At 39.1% G+C, this 20,020-nt stretch overlaps 1 protein-coding gene across 3 annotated transcripts in view; it reads right to left on the bottom strand.

Annotated features, from left to right (window-relative positions):
- Positions 1-1,015: 1,015 nt before the first annotated feature.
- LOC124777201 (ATP-dependent DNA helicase PIF1-like) overlaps positions 1,016-20,020 on the bottom strand; it is a 111,100-nt gene continuing 92,095 nt past the window's right edge. For 2 of the 3 annotated variants that reach the window (XM_047252516.1, XM_047252517.1), the window contains exons 10-11: positions 12,273-12,418; positions 1,016-1,337 (exon numbers count right to left, since the gene is read on the bottom strand). In XM_047252516.1, coding sequence (XP_047108472.1) covers positions 1,107-1,337; positions 12,273-12,418 — 377 coding nt within the window. In that variant the 3' untranslated portion in view covers positions 1,016-1,106. The remainder of the gene's footprint in view (positions 1,338-12,272; positions 12,419-20,020) is intronic. The other variant, XR_007015693.1, reaches the window with a different exon arrangement.

Below are 20,020 nucleotides of genomic sequence, written 5' to 3'. Positions count from 1 at the left end.
CATCTGGAAACAGATGGCTCCAGTACGCCAATATCGAAACTTTTTGAGAGGTGCTTTTGGGGCCCTGAAGATAGCATACTGAACTGCAGAAACCAGTTTCATCAACATTCACAAATTGACACAAAAATCCCAGCAGACTGTGATAAAACACTGTCAGACATTGTGTTAAAATGTAATGCCAGATGCACTTTGGGTCCACAGTGAGAAATTGCAGCACCCACCTCACACGCAGTTTCTTCATAGCAAATTCTCCATGCAGGACATTATGCACTGGTTCAGTTGAGATGCCTGAAACCTTAGAAATCTTGCAAATTTCTATTCGGTAGTCTTGCATTACCTTTTTCATGGATTTTGTCAATGTTTCCTTAGTGGTGACTTGAACTGGGTGGCTCAAGTGTGCTTAGTCTTGAATGCTTGTCCAATTGCATTTGAATTCATTAATCCAGAAGCAAACAGTCTTCAATAATTGTGCAGAGTCCACATGAATTTCAAGTCATTCTGTTTTGATTTGTGCAGCAGTCCAACTCTTCAGATGAAAATATTCGCGAACAGCATGAGACACTGGTTTTTCCATTTTCAATCGCAGTTGGCACTGAAACCAATTCAGACAGCTGACAACTATGAACTGTGCTGTACGTTTTTGAAATTCATTATATGATCCTTTGAATAATCAAGTTCCTAACCATGAAGGCACAACAAAAATATTGTGTTCTTCCAGGCAAATTTATGAGACTTATCAATCTACTCTCTTATCGTTATCTGTGAATACAATCATGTGCAACTTATTCTATAGTCTCATTTAGCCTTTAATTTTTTTAATGTAAAAGAGAAAATAAAGTTTTCCACGCAGTGCTTTGTTCATAATTACACTTAGCATGGCACAACTATTTTTCTGTAACCCCCCCCCCCCCCTCCCTCCTTTTCCTCAGTTCAACTGGAACACAAAGAGTCACAATCTGTGATGCTGACATTACAAATTAAGGTCATTCCAAAAAAAGAATTTATCACAGCAGTATTACAATCGTAAAAAAATCTGAAAATTTTATTTAGAATTGCACCAAAGTACAGTGTCAAAATGAAACAAAATTAATGAAACTAATTTACTTTTAGTAATGTTTTCTGGCTTTTTTGCCTAAAGGAACAATTTCCATGGCATGTAGAGTTCGCCGAAATTTCCTATAAAAGGCCAAAACTTCTGGATTTGCCCAGACCTGTTTAGGATCAAAGTCAAGAACCCTCAATGTATCAAAATTCTTTGCTCTGGACAGAGCAACATATGCCTGACCTGCCTCAAACACACGTGATAGAGACATTTCCACACAGTCCAGTGATAAGCCCTGAAACACAAAAATAAAGAATTATTAGCTAGCAAAGAAAGTGTGAGACACATCGGCACCACCTATCACAACAATGTCCTATTTCTGATATGTTAAGAAGAAACAGCTAGCTAATATCCGAAAATGTAACATCATGACAACCAACAAATATGACAACATTTCACATAAATTAATAACTTATAACAAAAAATATAAGTAACATAATACCACATGTGCCTGTGTGTGAATACATCCAAATCCCTGGCATTCCGAAGGACAGACACCTATTACCATTTGTGTAAGAAAAACATTCATGGATTATATGAAAGAATAAAGATGAATGACATACACAGCAATTCTCTCATGGTTGTATTTGTAGATGTTAATCTGACTTTTAGTGCTGCATTTTATTTTGTTTCAGGAAATTAAATAATTACAAAACCTCATCTCACTGTGCAGTATGAACTATGTTTTTATGTTCAATGACTGTTTTAAAAAAATATTTGTTAGAACTACAAATAACACTACACAACTGATTCAATGCATAAAGGACAAACATCCCCATTCTCACTTCGTTTAATGTAGAAGATGTGAGAGTAGCAGGAACAACAAAAATTACATAAGAAAATCTTAAAACATATGATACAGTTTCATATGAATCCTTTGAAGTAACTTCACAGCTCAATAAGGGAATTTTATTTACAAAAGTAATGATGGAATCCTCAGTGTCAGAAACCATATTATATGTATTTGTCAATCATGTAGAATATGTACTAATTTGGTGCAATGTTGTCGAAAAAGAAAACATCCTATGGATTAACGATACAGGGCGAACATTAATAAAAACAATAAACTGCAATGATGGATTCCTGACTTGACCTCTTAGCAACAAATAATCCTGAGTTAATAATGAGCATCAAAATGGATACAGGATTAGTGAACACAGGGTTGTCGTAGCGAGATTGAATATTGTAAACCCAAATCGTCCAACAATGAAAGAGAAATATGCCTATTCAAAAAAGCAGACAACATTCCACTTGATGCTTTCCTAAGAGACAATATCCACATCTTGCAAATTAACAATTTAAGTTTAGACCAGTGTGGCTTCAATTAAAAGAAATCGTACTGGGAGCAATTGAGAGATTTATACCAAACAAATTAACAAATGACGGCACAGATCCCCCACGGTACACAAAACAGGTCAAAACACTGTTGCAGAAACAACTAAAAAAAAAAGCATGCAAAATTTAAACAAACGCAAAATCTCCAAGACTGGTGATCTTTTACAGAAGCCCGAAATTTGCACGGACTTCAATGCGAGATGGTTTTCATAGTTTCCACAATGAAACTGTCTTGAAACTTGGCAGAAGATCCAAAGAGATTCTGGTCGTATGTGAAGTATGGTAGTGGCAAGACACAATCAATACCTTCTCTGTGTGATAGCAATGGAGATACTATTGGAGACAGTGCTACCAAAGCAGAGTTACTAAACACAGCCTTCCAAAATTCCTTCACCAAAGAAGATGAAGTAAAAATACCACAATTCAAATCAAGAACAGCTGCCAACGTGAGTAACATAGATGTAGAAAACCTCGGAATAGTGAAGCAATGTAAATCACTTAATAAAAGCAAGTCATATGGTCCACTCTGTGTACCAATTAGGTTCCTTTCAGAGTATGCTGATGCAATAGCTCCAAACTTAATAATCGTATACAACCGTTCACTCAACGAGAATCGGTACCCAATGACTGGAAAGTTGCAGAGGTCACACAAATATTCATGAAAGGTAGTAGGAGTAATCCACTAAATTATATGCTCATATCATTTACATCGATATGCAGCAGGATTTAGGATCATATATTGTGTCAGAAAATTAGGAATTACATAAAAAGCACTTTCTATAGACACACAGTCAAAATGGATTTAGAAAAAATCTTTCTTGTAAAGCACAACTAGCTCTTCACTCGCACGAAGTGTTTAGTCCTAGTGACAAGGGATTTCATATTGATTCCTTATTTCTGGATTTCCGGAAGGCCTTCGACACTGTATCACACAAGTGGCTTGTAGAGAAACTGCATGCTTATGGAATATCGTCTCAGTTATGCAATTGGATTCGTGATTTCCTGTCACAGAGGTTACAGTTCATAGTTACGGATGGAAAGTCATCGAGTAAAACAGAAGTGATTTCTGGCATTCCCCAAGATAGTGTTATAGCCCTTTGCTGTTCCGTATCTACACAAACGATTTGGGAGACAATCTGGGCAGCCAGCTTAGGTTGTTTGCAAATGATGCTGTCATGTATCGACTAGTAAAGTCATCACAAGGTAAAAACAAATTGCAAAATAATTTAGAAAAGGTATCTGTATGGTGCAAAAATTGGCAATTGACCTTAAAGATTGAAAAGTGTGAGGTCATCCACATGAGTGCTAAAAGGAATCTGTTAAACTTCAGTTACACGATAAATCAGTCAAATCTAAAGGTCATAAATTCAACTAAATACCTGGGAATTACAGTTACGAACAACTTAATTTGGAAAGAACACACAGAAAATGTTGTGGGGAAGGCTAACAAAACACTGCATTTTATTGGTAGGTCACTTAGAAAATTTAACGAATCTACTAAGGAGACTGCCTACACTACACTTCTCCGTCCTCTTTTAGAATACCGATACACGGTGTGGGATCCCTACCAGGTAGGATTAATGGAATACATCGAAAAGGTTCAAAAAAAGGCAGCACGGTTTGTATTATCATGAAGTAGGGGAGTGAGTGTCACTGAAATGATACAGGATTTGGGTTGGACATCATTAAAACAAAGGCATTTTTCGTTGCGGAGGAATGTTCTCACAAAATTCCAATCACTAACTTTCTCCTCCAACTGCCAAATATTTTGTTGACACCGACCTACATAAGGAGAAACGATCACCATGATAAAATAAGGGAAATCAGAGCTCACACAGAAAGATGTGTGTGTTTATTCTTTCCGTGTGCTATACGAGATTGGAATAATAGAGAATTGTGAAGGTTGTTCGATAGACCACCTGCCAGACACTTAAATGTGATTTGCAGAGGATCTATGTAAATGTAGTGACTGGAATGGAGGCAAAAGGTTCTATGGACATGTATCCAGAAATACATCATTGCCACAGTAGATGGTGTTGACAAATGAAAGTTCCTCTGATCACATGCCCTGTGTTCCCTGTGTGTTGTAGGATGTGTTCGACACAGCATACTATAAGCAGCAGAATGATCTTGTATTCATGTCAGAAACTACCATAAATGGTGCTTACGTATGGCCAAGCAGATGGAAATGGTTGAGGCAGCACGGCTATACCAAAACAAGTACCCTCACAGCCACCAACCACACCACACAACAATTCAAGCCCTCTTTGGATGTTTGTGTGATCATGGGTCCTTTCAGGCAAAAATCCAGGGAGGCGGTGGACTGTACAAACACCAAATTTGGAGGATGAGGTGCTCCAAGATATTGAGATGAACCCTAGTAGAGGCTCCAGACAAGTGGCTTGTCAGTATGGTGTAAGCCAAAGTCTGATCATGTATATCCTTCACGACAGCCACCTCTATCACCTGCAATCCCTTGAGCAGCTGTTGTGGCACGGATGCAATGAAGCTCTGTACTGTGTTCTAGGATGACTTCTTGTCATTGCGTGCTCACTGTCCATTACCAGACACATATTCGTATGATCTTTTTTTCATTATATCCTGTCAGGAATCTGTCCCTGCATGCTTTTATTGATGTTCATCCTGTATGTGTGGGCATTACTTAATTCCCAAAAGGTGTACCAGGTATCAAAATAGACTAGCTACTTGTAGATATAATAAATACAATACATGAAAAGATGAAACTTACAATTAGGAAATAACATGATAGCCAGTTAAATTTTATTGATGAGAAAGCTACAGAACATTAAACAGCTACCTAACATACATCAGCCACCAACAGAAGATACAATAATGTATCAGGCATCAAATCACTCGTATTCTCAGAAACAAGCAGCACATTTTTCACACACTAAACATAGTTCTCTTAAACACAGACAATTACTAAAATGAACTGAATACCAACATGTAAATACCCACAAATATTAATGTAAATAAAGCTTTAGTTATTAAAAAAGAAAAAAAAAGAAAAAAAGAGGAAGGTACACAAAATCATTGGTAAGGACAGAATCCATGATAAAAATATACACAAGACCGGAGGAGTAGTACCATATTTTTAGGCGATAAAGTGTTAAAACAGATGTATTGTAACACATTGTCCCCTTTTCTAAACAGTCAGATGAAAGGTGTTCATGTAAAACTACCATTTTGGTAGTTAGCATGTAGAGAATTTCCCCTGCATGCACTCTTGATTTTCACAGAGACAATGGGGAAAAGTGTGAACAGAGGACACTGGCAAGGTGTGATGCTGTCGAGAGTCTCCATCTGCTGTGGGGGTCGCATTTAAACTTTGGTGTTGCAGCTTGGCAGTGTTTTGGAAGGCACAGCGCAAGCACCTCTGCTGTCAATGTAAATGGCAGAAAAAACAGCTTACAGAAGCTGAGGAGAAATGTTGTACTGTTATGTTATGTTCTGGGATTCACTTCAGATGGTATTCCGACTAATACGAGATTTATCACCCAACTTATAAATGTTGAATATAAGACCAACAAAATACAGAAGAGTTCTCTAAAAAGACAGTTATGTCATTTTGTAGCAAGTTAGCATAGATGTGAGCTCTCTTGCAGTTCCCGACCTCCTGTAGACAGCGAAAAAGTCTCACAGTAAATGCAGTGACAGTGCATAGCAGGTCGACAGCATCAAGGTAACAAAAGATGGTGACTGTAAATCTTAAATAAGGTAAAAGTGATCATGAAAAATAAAGGGTGACATTGTTAGCGAAGTAGTTGGTTCAGTTACAACTGATAACCCAAGTGATGAACACTTCATTTTGGCATCGAAGGTGAAGAATGCAAGAGGCGCTGAAATAAGGGAGCTCTTGTGATAATTTTCAAGAAACAGCTGAAGAATATACACCATTGCCTACAGCAACCCAATGTGATAATGGTATTTAATAGGAAGTAATTCTGTGCTTTGATAAAAATCAAGTAACCCTGAGTTATTGCAAAAGAAGAGAAATAAGATTAATTGAGCACAACAACCTGATCAACAACAAGAAATATTTGTGAGCCGAAATGAACGTCGACACATTAATCACAAGACATTATGTCGATGAAACGGAAAATTTCAACATGCTGATGCCAAGGCTATTAGTGCAGCAGTGATCTACCTCTACATCTACATCCATACTCCGCAAGCCACCTGATGGTGTGTGGTGGAGGGTACTTTGAGTACCTCTATCGGTTCTCCCGTCTAATCCAGTCTCGTATTGCTCGTGGAAAGAAAGATTGTCGGCACGCCTCTGTGTGGGCTCTAATCTCTCCGATTTTATGCTCATGGTCTCTTCGTGGGATATACGTAGGAGGGAGCAATATACTGCTTGACTCCTCGGTGAAAGTATGTTCTCGAAACTTCAACAAAAGGCCGTGCCGAGCTACTGAGCGTCTCTCTTGCAGAGTCTTCCACTGGAGTTCATCTATCATCTCCGTAATGCTTTCGCGATTACTAAATGATCCTGTAACGAAGTGCGCTGCTCTCCGTTGGATCTTCTCTATCTCTTCTATCAACCCTACATCTACATCTACATCTATACTCCGCGAGCCACCTTACGGTGTGTGGCGGAGGGTACTTATTGTACCACTATCTGATCCCCCCTTCCCTGTTCCTTTCACGAATTGTGCGTGGGAAGAACGACTGCTTGTAAGTCTCCGTATTTGCTCTAATTTCTCGGATCTTTTCGTTGTGATCATTACGCGAGATATATGTGGGCGGTAGTAATATGTTGCCCATCTCTTCCCGGAATGTGCTCTCTCGTAATTTCGATAATAAATCTCTCCGTATTGCGTAACGCCTTTCTTGAAGTGTCCGCCACTGGAGCTTGTTCAGCATCTCCGTAACGCTCTCGCGCTGACTAAATGTCCCCATGACGAATCGCGCTGCTTTTCGCTGGATCATGTCTATCTCTTCTATTAATCCAACCTGGTAAGGGTCCCATACTGATGAGCAATACTCAAGAATCGGACGAACAAGCGTTTTGTAAGCTACTTCTTTCGTCGATGAGTCACATTTTCTTAGAATTCTTCCTATGAATCTCAACCTGGCGCCTGCTTTTCCCACTATTTGTTTTATGTGATCATTCCACTTCAGATCGCTCCGGATAGTAACTCCTAAGTATTTTACGGTCGTTACCGCTTCCAATGATTTACCACCTATGGCATAATCGTACTGGAATGGATTTCTGCCCCTATGTATGCGCATTATATTACATTTATCTACGTTTAGGGAAAGCTGCCAGCTGTCGCACCATGCATTAATCCTCTGCAGGTCTTCCTGGAGTACGTACGAGTCTTCTGATGTTGCTACTTTCTTGTAGACAACCGTGTCATCTGCAAATAGCCTCACGGAGCTACCGATGTTGTCAACTAAGTCATTTATGTATATTGTAAACAATAAAGGTCCTATCACGCTTCCTTGCGGTACTCCCGAAATTACCTCTACATCTGCAGATTTTGAACCGTTAAGAATGACATGTTGTGTTCTTTCTTCTAGGAAATCCTGAATCCAATCACAAACCTGGTCCGATATTCCGTAAGCTCGTATTTTTTTCACTAAACGTAAGTGCGGAACCGTATCAAATGCCTTCCTGAAGTCCAGGAATACGGCATCAATCTGCTCGCCAGTGTCTACGGCACTGTGAATTTCTTGGGCAAATAGGGCGAGCTGAGTTTCACATGATCTCTGTTTGCGGAATCCATGTTGGTTATGATGAAGGAGATTTGTATTATCTAAGAACGTCATAATACGAGAACACAAAACATGTTCCATTATTCTACAACAGATTGACGTAAGCGAAATAGGCCTATAATTATTCGCATCTGATTTATGACCCTTCTTGAAAATGGGAACGACCTGCGCTTTCTTCCAGTCGCTAGGTACTTTACGTTCTTCCAGCGATCTACGATAAATTGCTGATAGAAAGGGGGCAAGTTCTTTAGCATAATCACTGTAGAATCTTAAGGGTATCTCGTCTGGTCCGGATGCTTTTCCGCTACTAAGTGATAGCAGTTGTTTTTCAATTCCGATATCGTTTATTTCAATATTTTCCATTTTGGCGTCCGTGCGACGGCTGAAGTCAGGGACCGTGTTACGATTTTCCGCAGTGAAACAGTTTCGGAACACTGAATTCAGTATTTCTGCCTTTCTTCGGTCGTCCTCTGTTTCGGTGCCATCGTGCCTATCTGGTACGGATCCACACTGGTGAGCAGTATTCAAGCAGTGGGCGAACAAGTGTACTGTAATCTACTTCCTTCGTTTTGGATTGCATTTCCTTAGGATTCTTCCAATGAATCTCAGTCTGGCATCTGCTTTACCGACGATCAACTTTATATGATCATTCCATTTTAAATCACTCCTAATACCTACTCCCAGATAATTTATGGAATTAACTGCTTCCAGTTGGTGACCTGCTATATTGTAGCTAAATGATAAGGGATCTTTCTTTCTATGTATTCGCAGCACATTACACTTGTCTACATTGAGATTCAATTGCCATTCCCTGCACCACGCGTCAAATCACTGCAGATCCTCCTCACTCCTAGTGAGTGACTCTTTAGAAGCTGACCAGTGTACCTTCACTTAACAGTGTGGCAGCTGGTCAGCTAACTATGGCAATGGCTACACACTGGCTGATAACGACACTGCTTCACCCACGCACAATGCAGCAAACAGCAAGCAGTGCGTGCGATAAGGTGAGCTGCAAGTTAAATCTTTTTTGGTGCTATTCTGGTTGTGAAGTAGTGTTGATATATGTTCTTCTGATTTTTTGTGCTTGTATCTGAACAGAATCAGAGGATTTCAGTGTTCTTGGGTAGATAATAGTGTTGTTATTACTGTGTGCATATCACTACTCACAAAATGGATAGCATTGTCAGGAATTTTAAAAACCTAGTATAGTTATCAAATGGTGGTAAAGCTCAAGCAGAGCAGCTAAACAAATTACACAAGCTGTCAAACAGTATTACAATGCAGACCTCAAAAGAAGTATGTACAAAAGTAGACTCTTTAGATAGGAACATTTTCAATATAGTTTGACCTTAGACAAATTACCTAAGGAGGGACAATGTGAAATAGAAAATCAATGTGATATGGTCAGGAACGAGGTTACGCAACAGTTTAAAGAAGTGAGTGATAAACACGAGTTCAGAGATATACATCATCAAATATCATAAATACAAAGTAGAGTGGAAACATTGGAACAATGTAAAGATTTTGGCTCAGTAATTAGTACCCCAAATGCCGTGATCAGTATGGAGGAGCTTCTACAAGAATTAGCTGAACATAAGATACAAGAGAAGAATGGTATTAACTAGTGCTCTAACTAATTCTTTGAGTGATATTGTACAACATCAGAAGGACATTCAGCAGTTGTGGGAAGCATTAGAAAATATCCAGAAAGAACTTAGAAAATAGCTATAATTGGGTTATCAAATGTTGTCATAGAGGAGCTCCAACTTTGAAGTAGTATGGGTTTATCAAAACATCCTCCAAAGTTTAAATCTGACGGGGAAGTGCACCGTACTTATTATCTGCACGTATTTTCTAGATCGTTACTGGAGATGTGGGAAGATCACAAGAAAATCAACTTTGCCCTTAGCTATTTTCTAGGGGATGCGGCAAAATTTTGGAAACTCACTCCAAGGATTTTAAATCCTGGGATGATTAAGAAATACATTGATGGCGCTTGACTGGACCTAAATATTTTGAAACAAATGGAAGAAGCATGCCTTTCAAAGATATACTACAGTTTGCAAAAAATAGAACACTCAGAAGCAATGGTCTGCCATACCTACGATAACAGGATGTGTAGAAGAATGGAACCATAACAAGTGATTTAAATGGCAGAGGGGCGGCATGCACATAGGCCCAACAACACACTCTTCTGTGTGACCGGACAAGCAGTGTTACACAATGCTCAGTCGTTGCGGAGCAGTCATAAGAAGCGGAAATGTGTAACCATGTGCCACTACACCTTTCCGACATCACAGGGTTGAGTAACAGCATGCAAGTGTGTTCAAACAGGGCAGAATGACTTTTCTCCACGAGGTAGAGATGGAACCAGTGGAGATAAGAAGGCTGTACACATATCTGATAGGGTACAGATAATACAATCTTAACACGGTGCATGATGGCTGCCATCATCTGCTGATCCGTAACAGACAGAACAACCTCATCCATAGTGTTGGTGCAATATAGGAGCACTGGAATGGGTGTGGATATGTCAGCTTTGATGATATGACGCAGTCTTCTGCAGGCTGGATTGTTGACGTTCACACCATTGCACTGGCTTCCATTGACCAGAATCCACCAACAAGGCCTGCAATGGGCACATGAACATCGACTCTGGCAAATTGAGTGCCAAAACACAGTGTTTTTCGGATGAATCCGTCATCAACTTGTCCTACAGCGATGGCTGCATACACGTTTAACTTTCCCATGATGAACACAATCGGGCAGACTGTATTGTTGAGCAGTGTAGTGAACAAACCCCAAGTGTAATGGTTTGGCATGCCATTGCCTGTAACAAGTGATCTCGCCTCTAACATCTTAAAAGCAATCTGAACAGCTACTGCTACATTAGGGAGATATTACCGCCCGTGCCTCTTGCATGCCATTCCACATGCCACATCTCGGCAGGACAATACCAGGTCCCATGTGTGAGGAATGTGTAAGACTTCTTCGAAGAACTACAGGTACCACTGCTTTCCTGGCCTGGCCATTTGTCTGACATGTCCAAGATCTGCTCAATCAGCAACTTAATTGTTCAGGTCTTCCTGCAGCCATAGTCGATGCTTTGTGGACGAACCTATAATCTACGTGACAGGGTATTCCCCAGCAGCATATTCAGGTGCTTTTTGGATTCCATGCCATGAAGTCTAGCAGCTCGATTACAGTATTTGGTGGTTCTACTGTATTTCCAGTCACAGTGCATGTACTGGTCTGCCACACTTATAGTTTTTCTAGTGTCATGTAATCAGTGGAATAAATTTCATTGTGGTCATATCTCTCTGGACATTTCACTTTTTCCTTACAGTAGCATATTAGTACACAGCTTACTCCATTACCCAAAAAGGGAAATTTGGTATAGAGGATGGACAATCATTACTAATTTGTTGACATGCATTGAAGGATTACACACATTAAACAAAGAATACCTTGGAACATTAGTTACTGTGTTCACACCAGTTATATTTGATGCTGCAGAAACAAGGACGTTGTCATGTAATTTACATTACACAGAAACAGACTATTTTTCTTTTGTATGGGGAGCGATGATGAGGCATACAATTTTTCTCTTAGTACCAGTGACCCCAAAATAATACAAATATGCAGTAAACATAATACGTAAAAATTATTGATGTGCTCAGCGTTGCTTTTACGCAACACTGAAAATGTAGCGCAGTGTCCTGCGATACAAATAATGTTTCATAAATTTAAATGAAAGATGTATGACTGCTGGTGATTTAAGGAACTATTTACAGGTTTTGAACCTGAATGATAAGATATTCTGACTTATAGTTACTCAATATATGGCTTGATAACTTTATAAAAAATGTTAACATTCAACACAATAGTTAATACTTGGATATTCCACAGATCATAATTGTTGAGTCACATGATTATGTGAAATGGGCCAGATCTAGCAATTTTTATTATTGTCACATTGTTTTTAAAAATTGTATTATTCTTTATTTCCATCTCCCACCTTTTCTTTCTCTATTCTAGTACAACAAGATGTCTGCCCTGAAAACTGATCATCATTAAGATACTAAACAGTTACCTGTGATTTATGAATTGAGAAAGCCCATGCAAGTCTAAGTGGTAGCTGCTTTCTTGTAAGTATTGTACCTCCAGCAGCTTTCACAACCCAGCGATCTGGACGAATAACATACTCTTTTCTGGAACAGAAACGAATAGCTGGCATCCCTGTTTGAACATAAAATGAAAACCCATTTCAATGAAAGGAACATTTAAGACTTCTTAAATTTAATAATTCTGACCAACAACCAGAAAATCACTTTGTGTTCCAGGATAATAAACATAACATTCACAGGCAATGGGACAATGACTAATCATTCTTTTGTCTTTTGAGTAAAGACTTAAAAAGAAAGCAATTAACAAAATCAAAATTGCAGAAGTGACACACACAGTAGAAATTAAGAACTTTAGGATGGCAGTGTTATGCTTGATTCCTCTGCTCACAGTTATCTGGATCTCTTCCTAGTTTCAGCAGGATGACTAAACTTTATTTCTTCTACATTGCTTTTAAAATATTTCTACAAAATATTTCAAAGAACTACAGCGAATGAACTGATGCCTTCTGTACACTCCCATCTCATCCTCTACTATCTAGTTTCTAAATCAATAAACTATGTACAGGGTCGAAACTAATTGAAATTGTGTGTCACCAAAAATTACCAACCTTTGAGAACTACAAAAAGTCTACAGGTGTGATGGGAGAAGGTCAGGGGGTGGGTGTTGGTGGAGACTCTTTGCTGAATTACAGGTCAAGTACTAAATCCTTTGTACATGCTGAACTAAATCTTTTAACCTTCAAAAAGCATTTCAAGGATGTTGAGAAGAGACCAACATCGGCCTCAGAAGCATTCTTCATGGCTCCACTTACCAGAGACTGGTTGTGTGTGCGAGTTGTGTTTTTGTGTGTGTCATCTATTTTCAAAAAATGCCATATTGGCCAAAAGCTCATTTTCCACCAGTCTTTTTGTTATGCCTTTCTGCGACTCAGAATTTTTGCTATATGGGGAGTAGCAAGTATTCCTTTCATACTACTGCTTCATTTTTACTAACCAAATTGAGACAATTTCTGGTCCTTTCCACTACTGAAACAGAGAAGTTTGAACTAAAATTTAATGTCATGTTTTGGATCATGGCACCTGCAGTTCCAAAACAATCTTTCAAATGCCTGCCATTCAATGATACAGAAGTGGATGGCAGATATTACATTACTGCGGTGTGATACTTTGTTCATAAACCCAGCTCCAGCGGAGGACACAAAAGCATCAACTGTATCGAAGACACCTTGTGAACAAATCTCTAAAATGTTACAAGTGAAGCAGACAAATGGGTTTGCAAACACCTATGATGCCTACAATTATGCGCCTCAGTTATATTCTGTTAAAGACTATCTTGTTTACTGAGTTCCACTGATACTATCTGTACACCTACTTCACTCCCTACGTGGGGCAGAGGGCACTTTGTGTGCTGATGTCTCACCTTACCTTCCTGCTACAGTTGAGAATGATATGTGGAGAGGATGACAGTTGATAAGCCTATATGTGAGCTCAGATACCACCGCTTTTACCTTCATGGTTTTTTCATGCAATATATGTAGGAGAAAGTAATACAGTATTTCCATTTTTCTAGGAACATTTGATTGTGGAATTCTAACTGTGAAGCACATAAAGACATGCAAAGCCTTTCTTGAAGCATCTGATATGGAAGATGAGTAGCTGTGTGATGCCACTGCACTTAAACAAACCTGTTACAAAATGCATTGTCATCCTTCGAATTTTCCCTATTTCCCCTGTCAATCCTATATGGTATGGGTCCACAACTGACAAGCAATATTTATGTATCAGATTAATTTCATTCACAGCCTGTAGTAATTTTTGCTGATTATGTTAAAGGCGATTAATTACATATTGGTTTTTATGAAGATAGTTAAGAATATTTGCACAAAAAGTGCTTGTTAATTAAAAGTTGCCTTCATATTAATTGTTGGAGTTGGCTGGTTTGGTTTGGGGTATAAAGGGACCAAACTACAGGGTCATCAGTCCATTTTCCCTCATGCAAACAAGGCTCAAGTTAAAACAATTCCCTAAAGGAGCCAGAGAAACAAAAAGGGTGGAAAACTAACAGGGAACCACACTGAAAGAAGTAACAAAAGAAGCTAACCAAAAGGGGAAAACATACACTAAAAGGAAAAATAGTGGAAGGTATTAAAATAATCTAGCAGCTGACCGAGGTTGGCCGATCACAAGAATAAAAAAGGACGAGCCAGCCACTCTGCAACGCACTAAAATCTCCAGCCTAAAAGAGAAGGGGAGATGAACACACATAGGGGCAAGAACACCACCAACACAAATGTAAAGAAAGAGTGAGGAAGAAGAATGGAGGGAGGATGAGGTCTGGGAGAGAAAGTCAGACCCTTAGATTGTGATAAAAACCATCCTTATGAACAACATCAGCCATTGAGACAATGTCGCCCAACACTAGAGGCGAGGTGCTCGGAAGATTAAAAGCCCGCCGCAGAGCAGCTAAAATTGGGCAGTCCAACAAGATGTGGACGACAGTCACAAGGGAGCCACATCAACACCAATGTGGATCCTCACAATGGAGGAGGTGACCATGTGTTAGCCAAGTATGGTCAATGCGGAGCTGGCAAAAGACAACAGAGTCCCTGGGAGTGGCTTGCAAGGATGACCGTCACATATTCGTTGGCTCCTTGACAACACACAGTTTATTTGGTGTACTAAGGGTGTGCCATTTAGTATCCCAGATCACAAAAACTTTGCAGCAGAAGATCGATCGAAGTTTTCTCCAGCAGGCCAAACTGCAGAGTCGGTTTACTGGTAGTCTGTTTGGCCACGCAGTCAGAAAGTTCATTGCCTGGGATCCTGACAAGTCCTGGAGTCCAAATGAAGGTCACTGAACATCCACCTTTGCCGAGGGCATAAAGAGACTCCTGGATAGTCAGTAATGAAGGATGGCTAGGGAAGACTAAACCAACAAGATCGTCGACCATTGATCCATCAGTGTAGACTACTGTCGTTAAAGTTCTGCATGATGGACAAGTTATGTAAATAATTATATATTTTAGTCGTTTTTCTGCTTATATTCACTTGACACCATATTTTGGAGAATTTTCATTGGATTTATTTTGTGCTTGTTTTTTAAAGTTATGTTTTCATGTAGTGATAATCATTGTGTGTACACAGGGGTGAATCACCTAAAACTTGCACAACAAATATTTTGAGAACATAAGTGCTTGACATGCAGTTTTCACATAAAAGATTGGTAGTCAGGGGCTCATATATTTGGCCAATAGACAGACTGTAATAATACTTAGGAAAGAGTGTTTTTTCTGCAACATGCAGTTTTTTTAAATGGAACAATGCCTGTTGACATAAACTTAAAGAAGGATAAATTAGAATATCAATGGTGTTTGTTGCAGGATTCTAGTGCAAGTCATTTACGGGATATCAAATTTTTAAAAGTTTCCACACCAACATTTGTTTGTGCCACTCAACCTACATAGTTGCTTGGTACGCATTGTTATTATGTTTGCTTACAGTGTGCTTGTGTGGTCATTGAGTGCACTGCCACTTGCTAGTCAGTCAGTGTGTGACAGTTCAAGCAGTAGGTCTTGAGTGGACAAAGGGATTAACCAATGCAGAACAAGCTAACATGCTCATGGTGTATGGAGTGTGTACGGTGTATGTGGCAAGATATTCCAATAGATGTCAATCACATCAGCAATTCTTTATCAACCTATTGAACCAGTAAGTGAAAGTGGTAGTCTACCACCTAGACAACGTAACAACTACACATTACCGAGCGAGGTGGCGCAGTGGTTAGACACTGGACTCGCCTTCGGGAGGACGACGGTTCAATCCCGCGTCCGGCCATCCTGATTTAGGTTTTCCGTGATTTCCCTAAATCACTCCAGGCAAATGCCGGGATGGTTCCTCTGAAAGGGCACGGCCGACTTCCCTCCCTAATCCGATGAGACCGATGACCACGCTGTCTGGTCTCCTTCCCCAAACCAACCAACCAACTACACATTCTTCATCAACATCGGTTTCATCCCAATTACATCTCTCTCCATCACGAGCTGCGTGGAAACAATTATAAGAATCTTGTTAACTTCTGTGAATGGACATTAATACATCGTACTCCAGATTGTTTAGTGAAGAAGCCATGTTCACCAATCAAGGCCAAGTAAACTGCCGAAACATGCACTATTGGTCTGTTGACAATTCCCATTGTTATCATCAGGAGGAATGTCAGCTTCCATGGATTGTAAACATGTGTTGTGGGATAGTGAACCATCAGCTCATTTTCCTGTTTTTCAATAACTGAACACGCACAAGTATTTCAGTCTCTTAACAAATTATCTTTCATGGATGCTATAAGATATTCCTCTGCATATCAGGAGAAACCTGAGGCACCAACATGATGGCTGTCCAGTCCATAGTGCACGAAGTACTACAGTATGTTTTCATGAATTTTTTCCAAATTGCTGGATTGGATGCAGAGGACCTGTACCTTGGCTGGCCCATTCCTGGGATTTGATGCCTGCAGACTTTTTTTCTGTGCTGAAAGCTGAGATATGCTGTCTACAGGCACATGCTAACCACATCCGATCATATGCAATGACATACTACTGCAACCTGCTCAGATATCTCCACTGAAATTCTAGCATGTGTGAAGCAATCATTTCTGAACACAAACTGTGATGGTCAGTTGTCTCTTTAGTGGTCAGAATCCACATAACTTGCATATGCATTTATGTTATTCTTTATGGTGTGCTATCACATGTATTGTACATGTGTTGGTGTGGGAACTTTTCAAAATACAGTAACTCGTACAAGACTCTTACTAGAATCCTGCAACAAACACCACAGACATCCTCATTTACCCTACTCTTAGTTCGTTAATGTCAAAAGGCATTGTGACATTTAAAAAGTGTATGTTTGCACAACAATACAATTTCTAAGTGTTACTGCAATCTGTTTATTGGCTAACAGTACAAGCCCTTTACTACCAATCCATTCAGTGATAACCGCACACAAATAGCACTTTCCATTTCCACAAAATTTGCAGTGCAAGTCTTAGGTGATTCTCCCTGTATAACCCAAGTGCCTGTTAATTATGCATCACTGAATATTTATTTAGCTGTAGCTTCTTTCCTATCTATTGGGGCCCTCCCTTTTGATTAATTTGCCTCTGAAAACTACGTTGCCATAAATTTACAGTCGAAATCTATTTTCTGTGGTTCGGAGATGGTTGAGGATCCTGTATCCTCTCATGTGAAAATAGTTATATTTTGTGACTTTTTTGTCAGGTTACCAAGTGCAGTAGAACCTCGACTACCCGACCTTTGACTAACTGACGCCTTGGATAATTTGACCATGTGTCTGACCATCTTTATGTGCTCTGCACTCAACAAAGTTATCCACCTATTTGCCTCACTGTGTCCATCTAAGTCAATACTCCTCATGCATGCTCAGTTCACAGACTATTGTTCTGCTGGACTGTTGGCTTTACTGTACTCTTTAATCTGCTGTTTCATCTGTGTGCTTTCTGTTCGTTACTGTATTCCATTCAATCTTAAAAGCTGTAATTTAGCTTTATGCAGAATGCTATCCCTTTCTTGCTGATGTAGAGGATGACAGCAGAGGAAGGTAATGCTGCTGCTGTTACTAATGAAGAACTTTAAGGGGATCAGATCATTAATCTGGTTTTGCAACAGTATAATGTTACGCAAGAGGAGCCATATGATGAATAAAAGGAAGAAGACCACTTTGCCATGAAGGATGCATTCGAGATTTCACACAAATATTTGGAACAACAGCCAACCGCTACAGCTCTGGACATAGTGTGTGCAAAGAGGTGGTGTGATGCAGCCACAAAGTCTAGGTTCACAAAACTGAATACATTTCACACTTTTTTAAATAGGTTTCAGTGCTAAAACTTTCTGTCCGCCTTTCTCTTTATTAGAAATGTAATTTTTTTACTTGATCTTGGTTTATTACGCCGTTCTGAGCTCTTTAAACGATGTGTTTCATTCTCCTCTGATTATCTGACCTCTTTAGTGTTCCAAGCACCCCATGGTCCCAAAAGTGACGTTTAGTTGAAGTTCTTCTGTAATGTCACTGCAGAGCATACATCGTATTACTGCAGCTACCACCAATAAAGTGATAGTTGTTTTGTGCATGTACCTGGCATAACACTGTGGTAACAGGTAGGTGGCTAGAGCATCGCTGTCATTGGGCGGCTGCATTCCCTATGTATTCAGACTATTTATCTGCACCACATTCAGATGGGCAGAAGATTTCTGTGTATAGTAATAATATCATATTCCGACATTAAGGATGTTACTCAAATAGAGCATAGTTAAACTGGTTTTGATATGAGTAATAATTTTGATCATAAACAGTATAATATATGAGGCATCACTAACTTACCTGTCAAGCATTTCATTATTCGCTTCCTAAAATTTACCAGTCAAAGGAAAGATATTAGATCACTGAGTAGTAGAGAAGAGAGGTAGCACTGATTAATATAGCATCACCCATTGGTCTACTAACATTTTAGAATTGAGGGTCAACCGCCAAACCCTGCAGCAAGTGTCAATCCTCTGTAGGTCTTTGCTTAGAATTTTTCTAGTGTTATGACTTTCTCTCTAATCATCATCATCCACAAAAATGAGCTTTGAGCTTCCAATGTTATCCACTAGGTCATTTAATATGTCGTGAACAGCAATGGTCCTACGACACTCCCTATGGGTACATCTGAAGCTACTTTTATGTCGGAAGATTCCTCTCTGTTAACCCCGACATGATGTGTTACGTCTGCTAAAAACCCTCCAATCTAATTGCAAAGCTAGTCTGATACTCCACACTGTATTGTTATAAATATTTAAGGTAAAATGGATGCCTTTCCAGCTGAGCAATGCCTAATAAACATTTATAAATTTGTATTTCAGTGTATTCACATTCACGTTATTCGAATACATTCAAACAATTTCATTTATTTTCTGTTTTATGTGCAGTTTACAAGATCATGAAAATGCAGCATTGTACGTTTTTATTGGCACGGAGTTCTGCAGTGCTGGTCACCACGACGTTTCAGCCAATGACCAGGGGCCGGAAGACGATGGGAACCCTATTGTCAGGAGCCTCATTGTACTTTATTATAATAAGGATAACAAATGAAATACAAAAAACATTATGTTAAGAGTTGTGATGGAGCAAGGTGGAACCACCCCCATGTTCTTGAAGCACTTCTGATAATATTTTTTCCCTTTATTCAGCCACATTTTTGCGGAGAAAATGTATGAGACAAGTATACAAAGCAGTTAATTTCATATTCAGGCTTTATTTCATCAGAATTATTTGTTGAAGATATATTTTCTCAATCAGTAACAGTAATACTGTAGTTAAATAATGTGACAATAATATACATAAATAAATTTTTTGATTTGAGTGTCTTATGAGCACATGGATATGTCCATTTTCACTAGAAAAACGTGTTAGTTTGTCAATCATTCAAGCTAGAAAATTTCAAGTTTTTGTCAATTTTGATTGAAGGAATTATTTAAGTCTAGTGTTACCCATGATTTATCAATGAAAACAATCAGTTTTTGAAAATACGATATCAGGAGGAGCCACCGGTTCTAAAAGCATGAACATTTCTCTATCTTTATACATTTTTTCCTATTGCAACCTGGTGAGCAGATTTTTACCTATCCAATTACATTTTAATACCCATAATTTGTCAATT

The sequence above is a fragment of the Schistocerca piceifrons genome, chromosome 2 (genome assembly GCF_021461385.2).
Source record: "Schistocerca piceifrons isolate TAMUIC-IGC-003096 chromosome 2, iqSchPice1.1, whole genome shotgun sequence".
Classification (NCBI taxonomy): Eukaryota; Metazoa; Arthropoda; class Insecta; order Orthoptera; family Acrididae; genus Schistocerca; species Schistocerca piceifrons.
The sequence above is the reverse complement of the archived record's forward strand: the minus strand, read 5'-3'. Positions and strand labels throughout refer to the sequence as shown.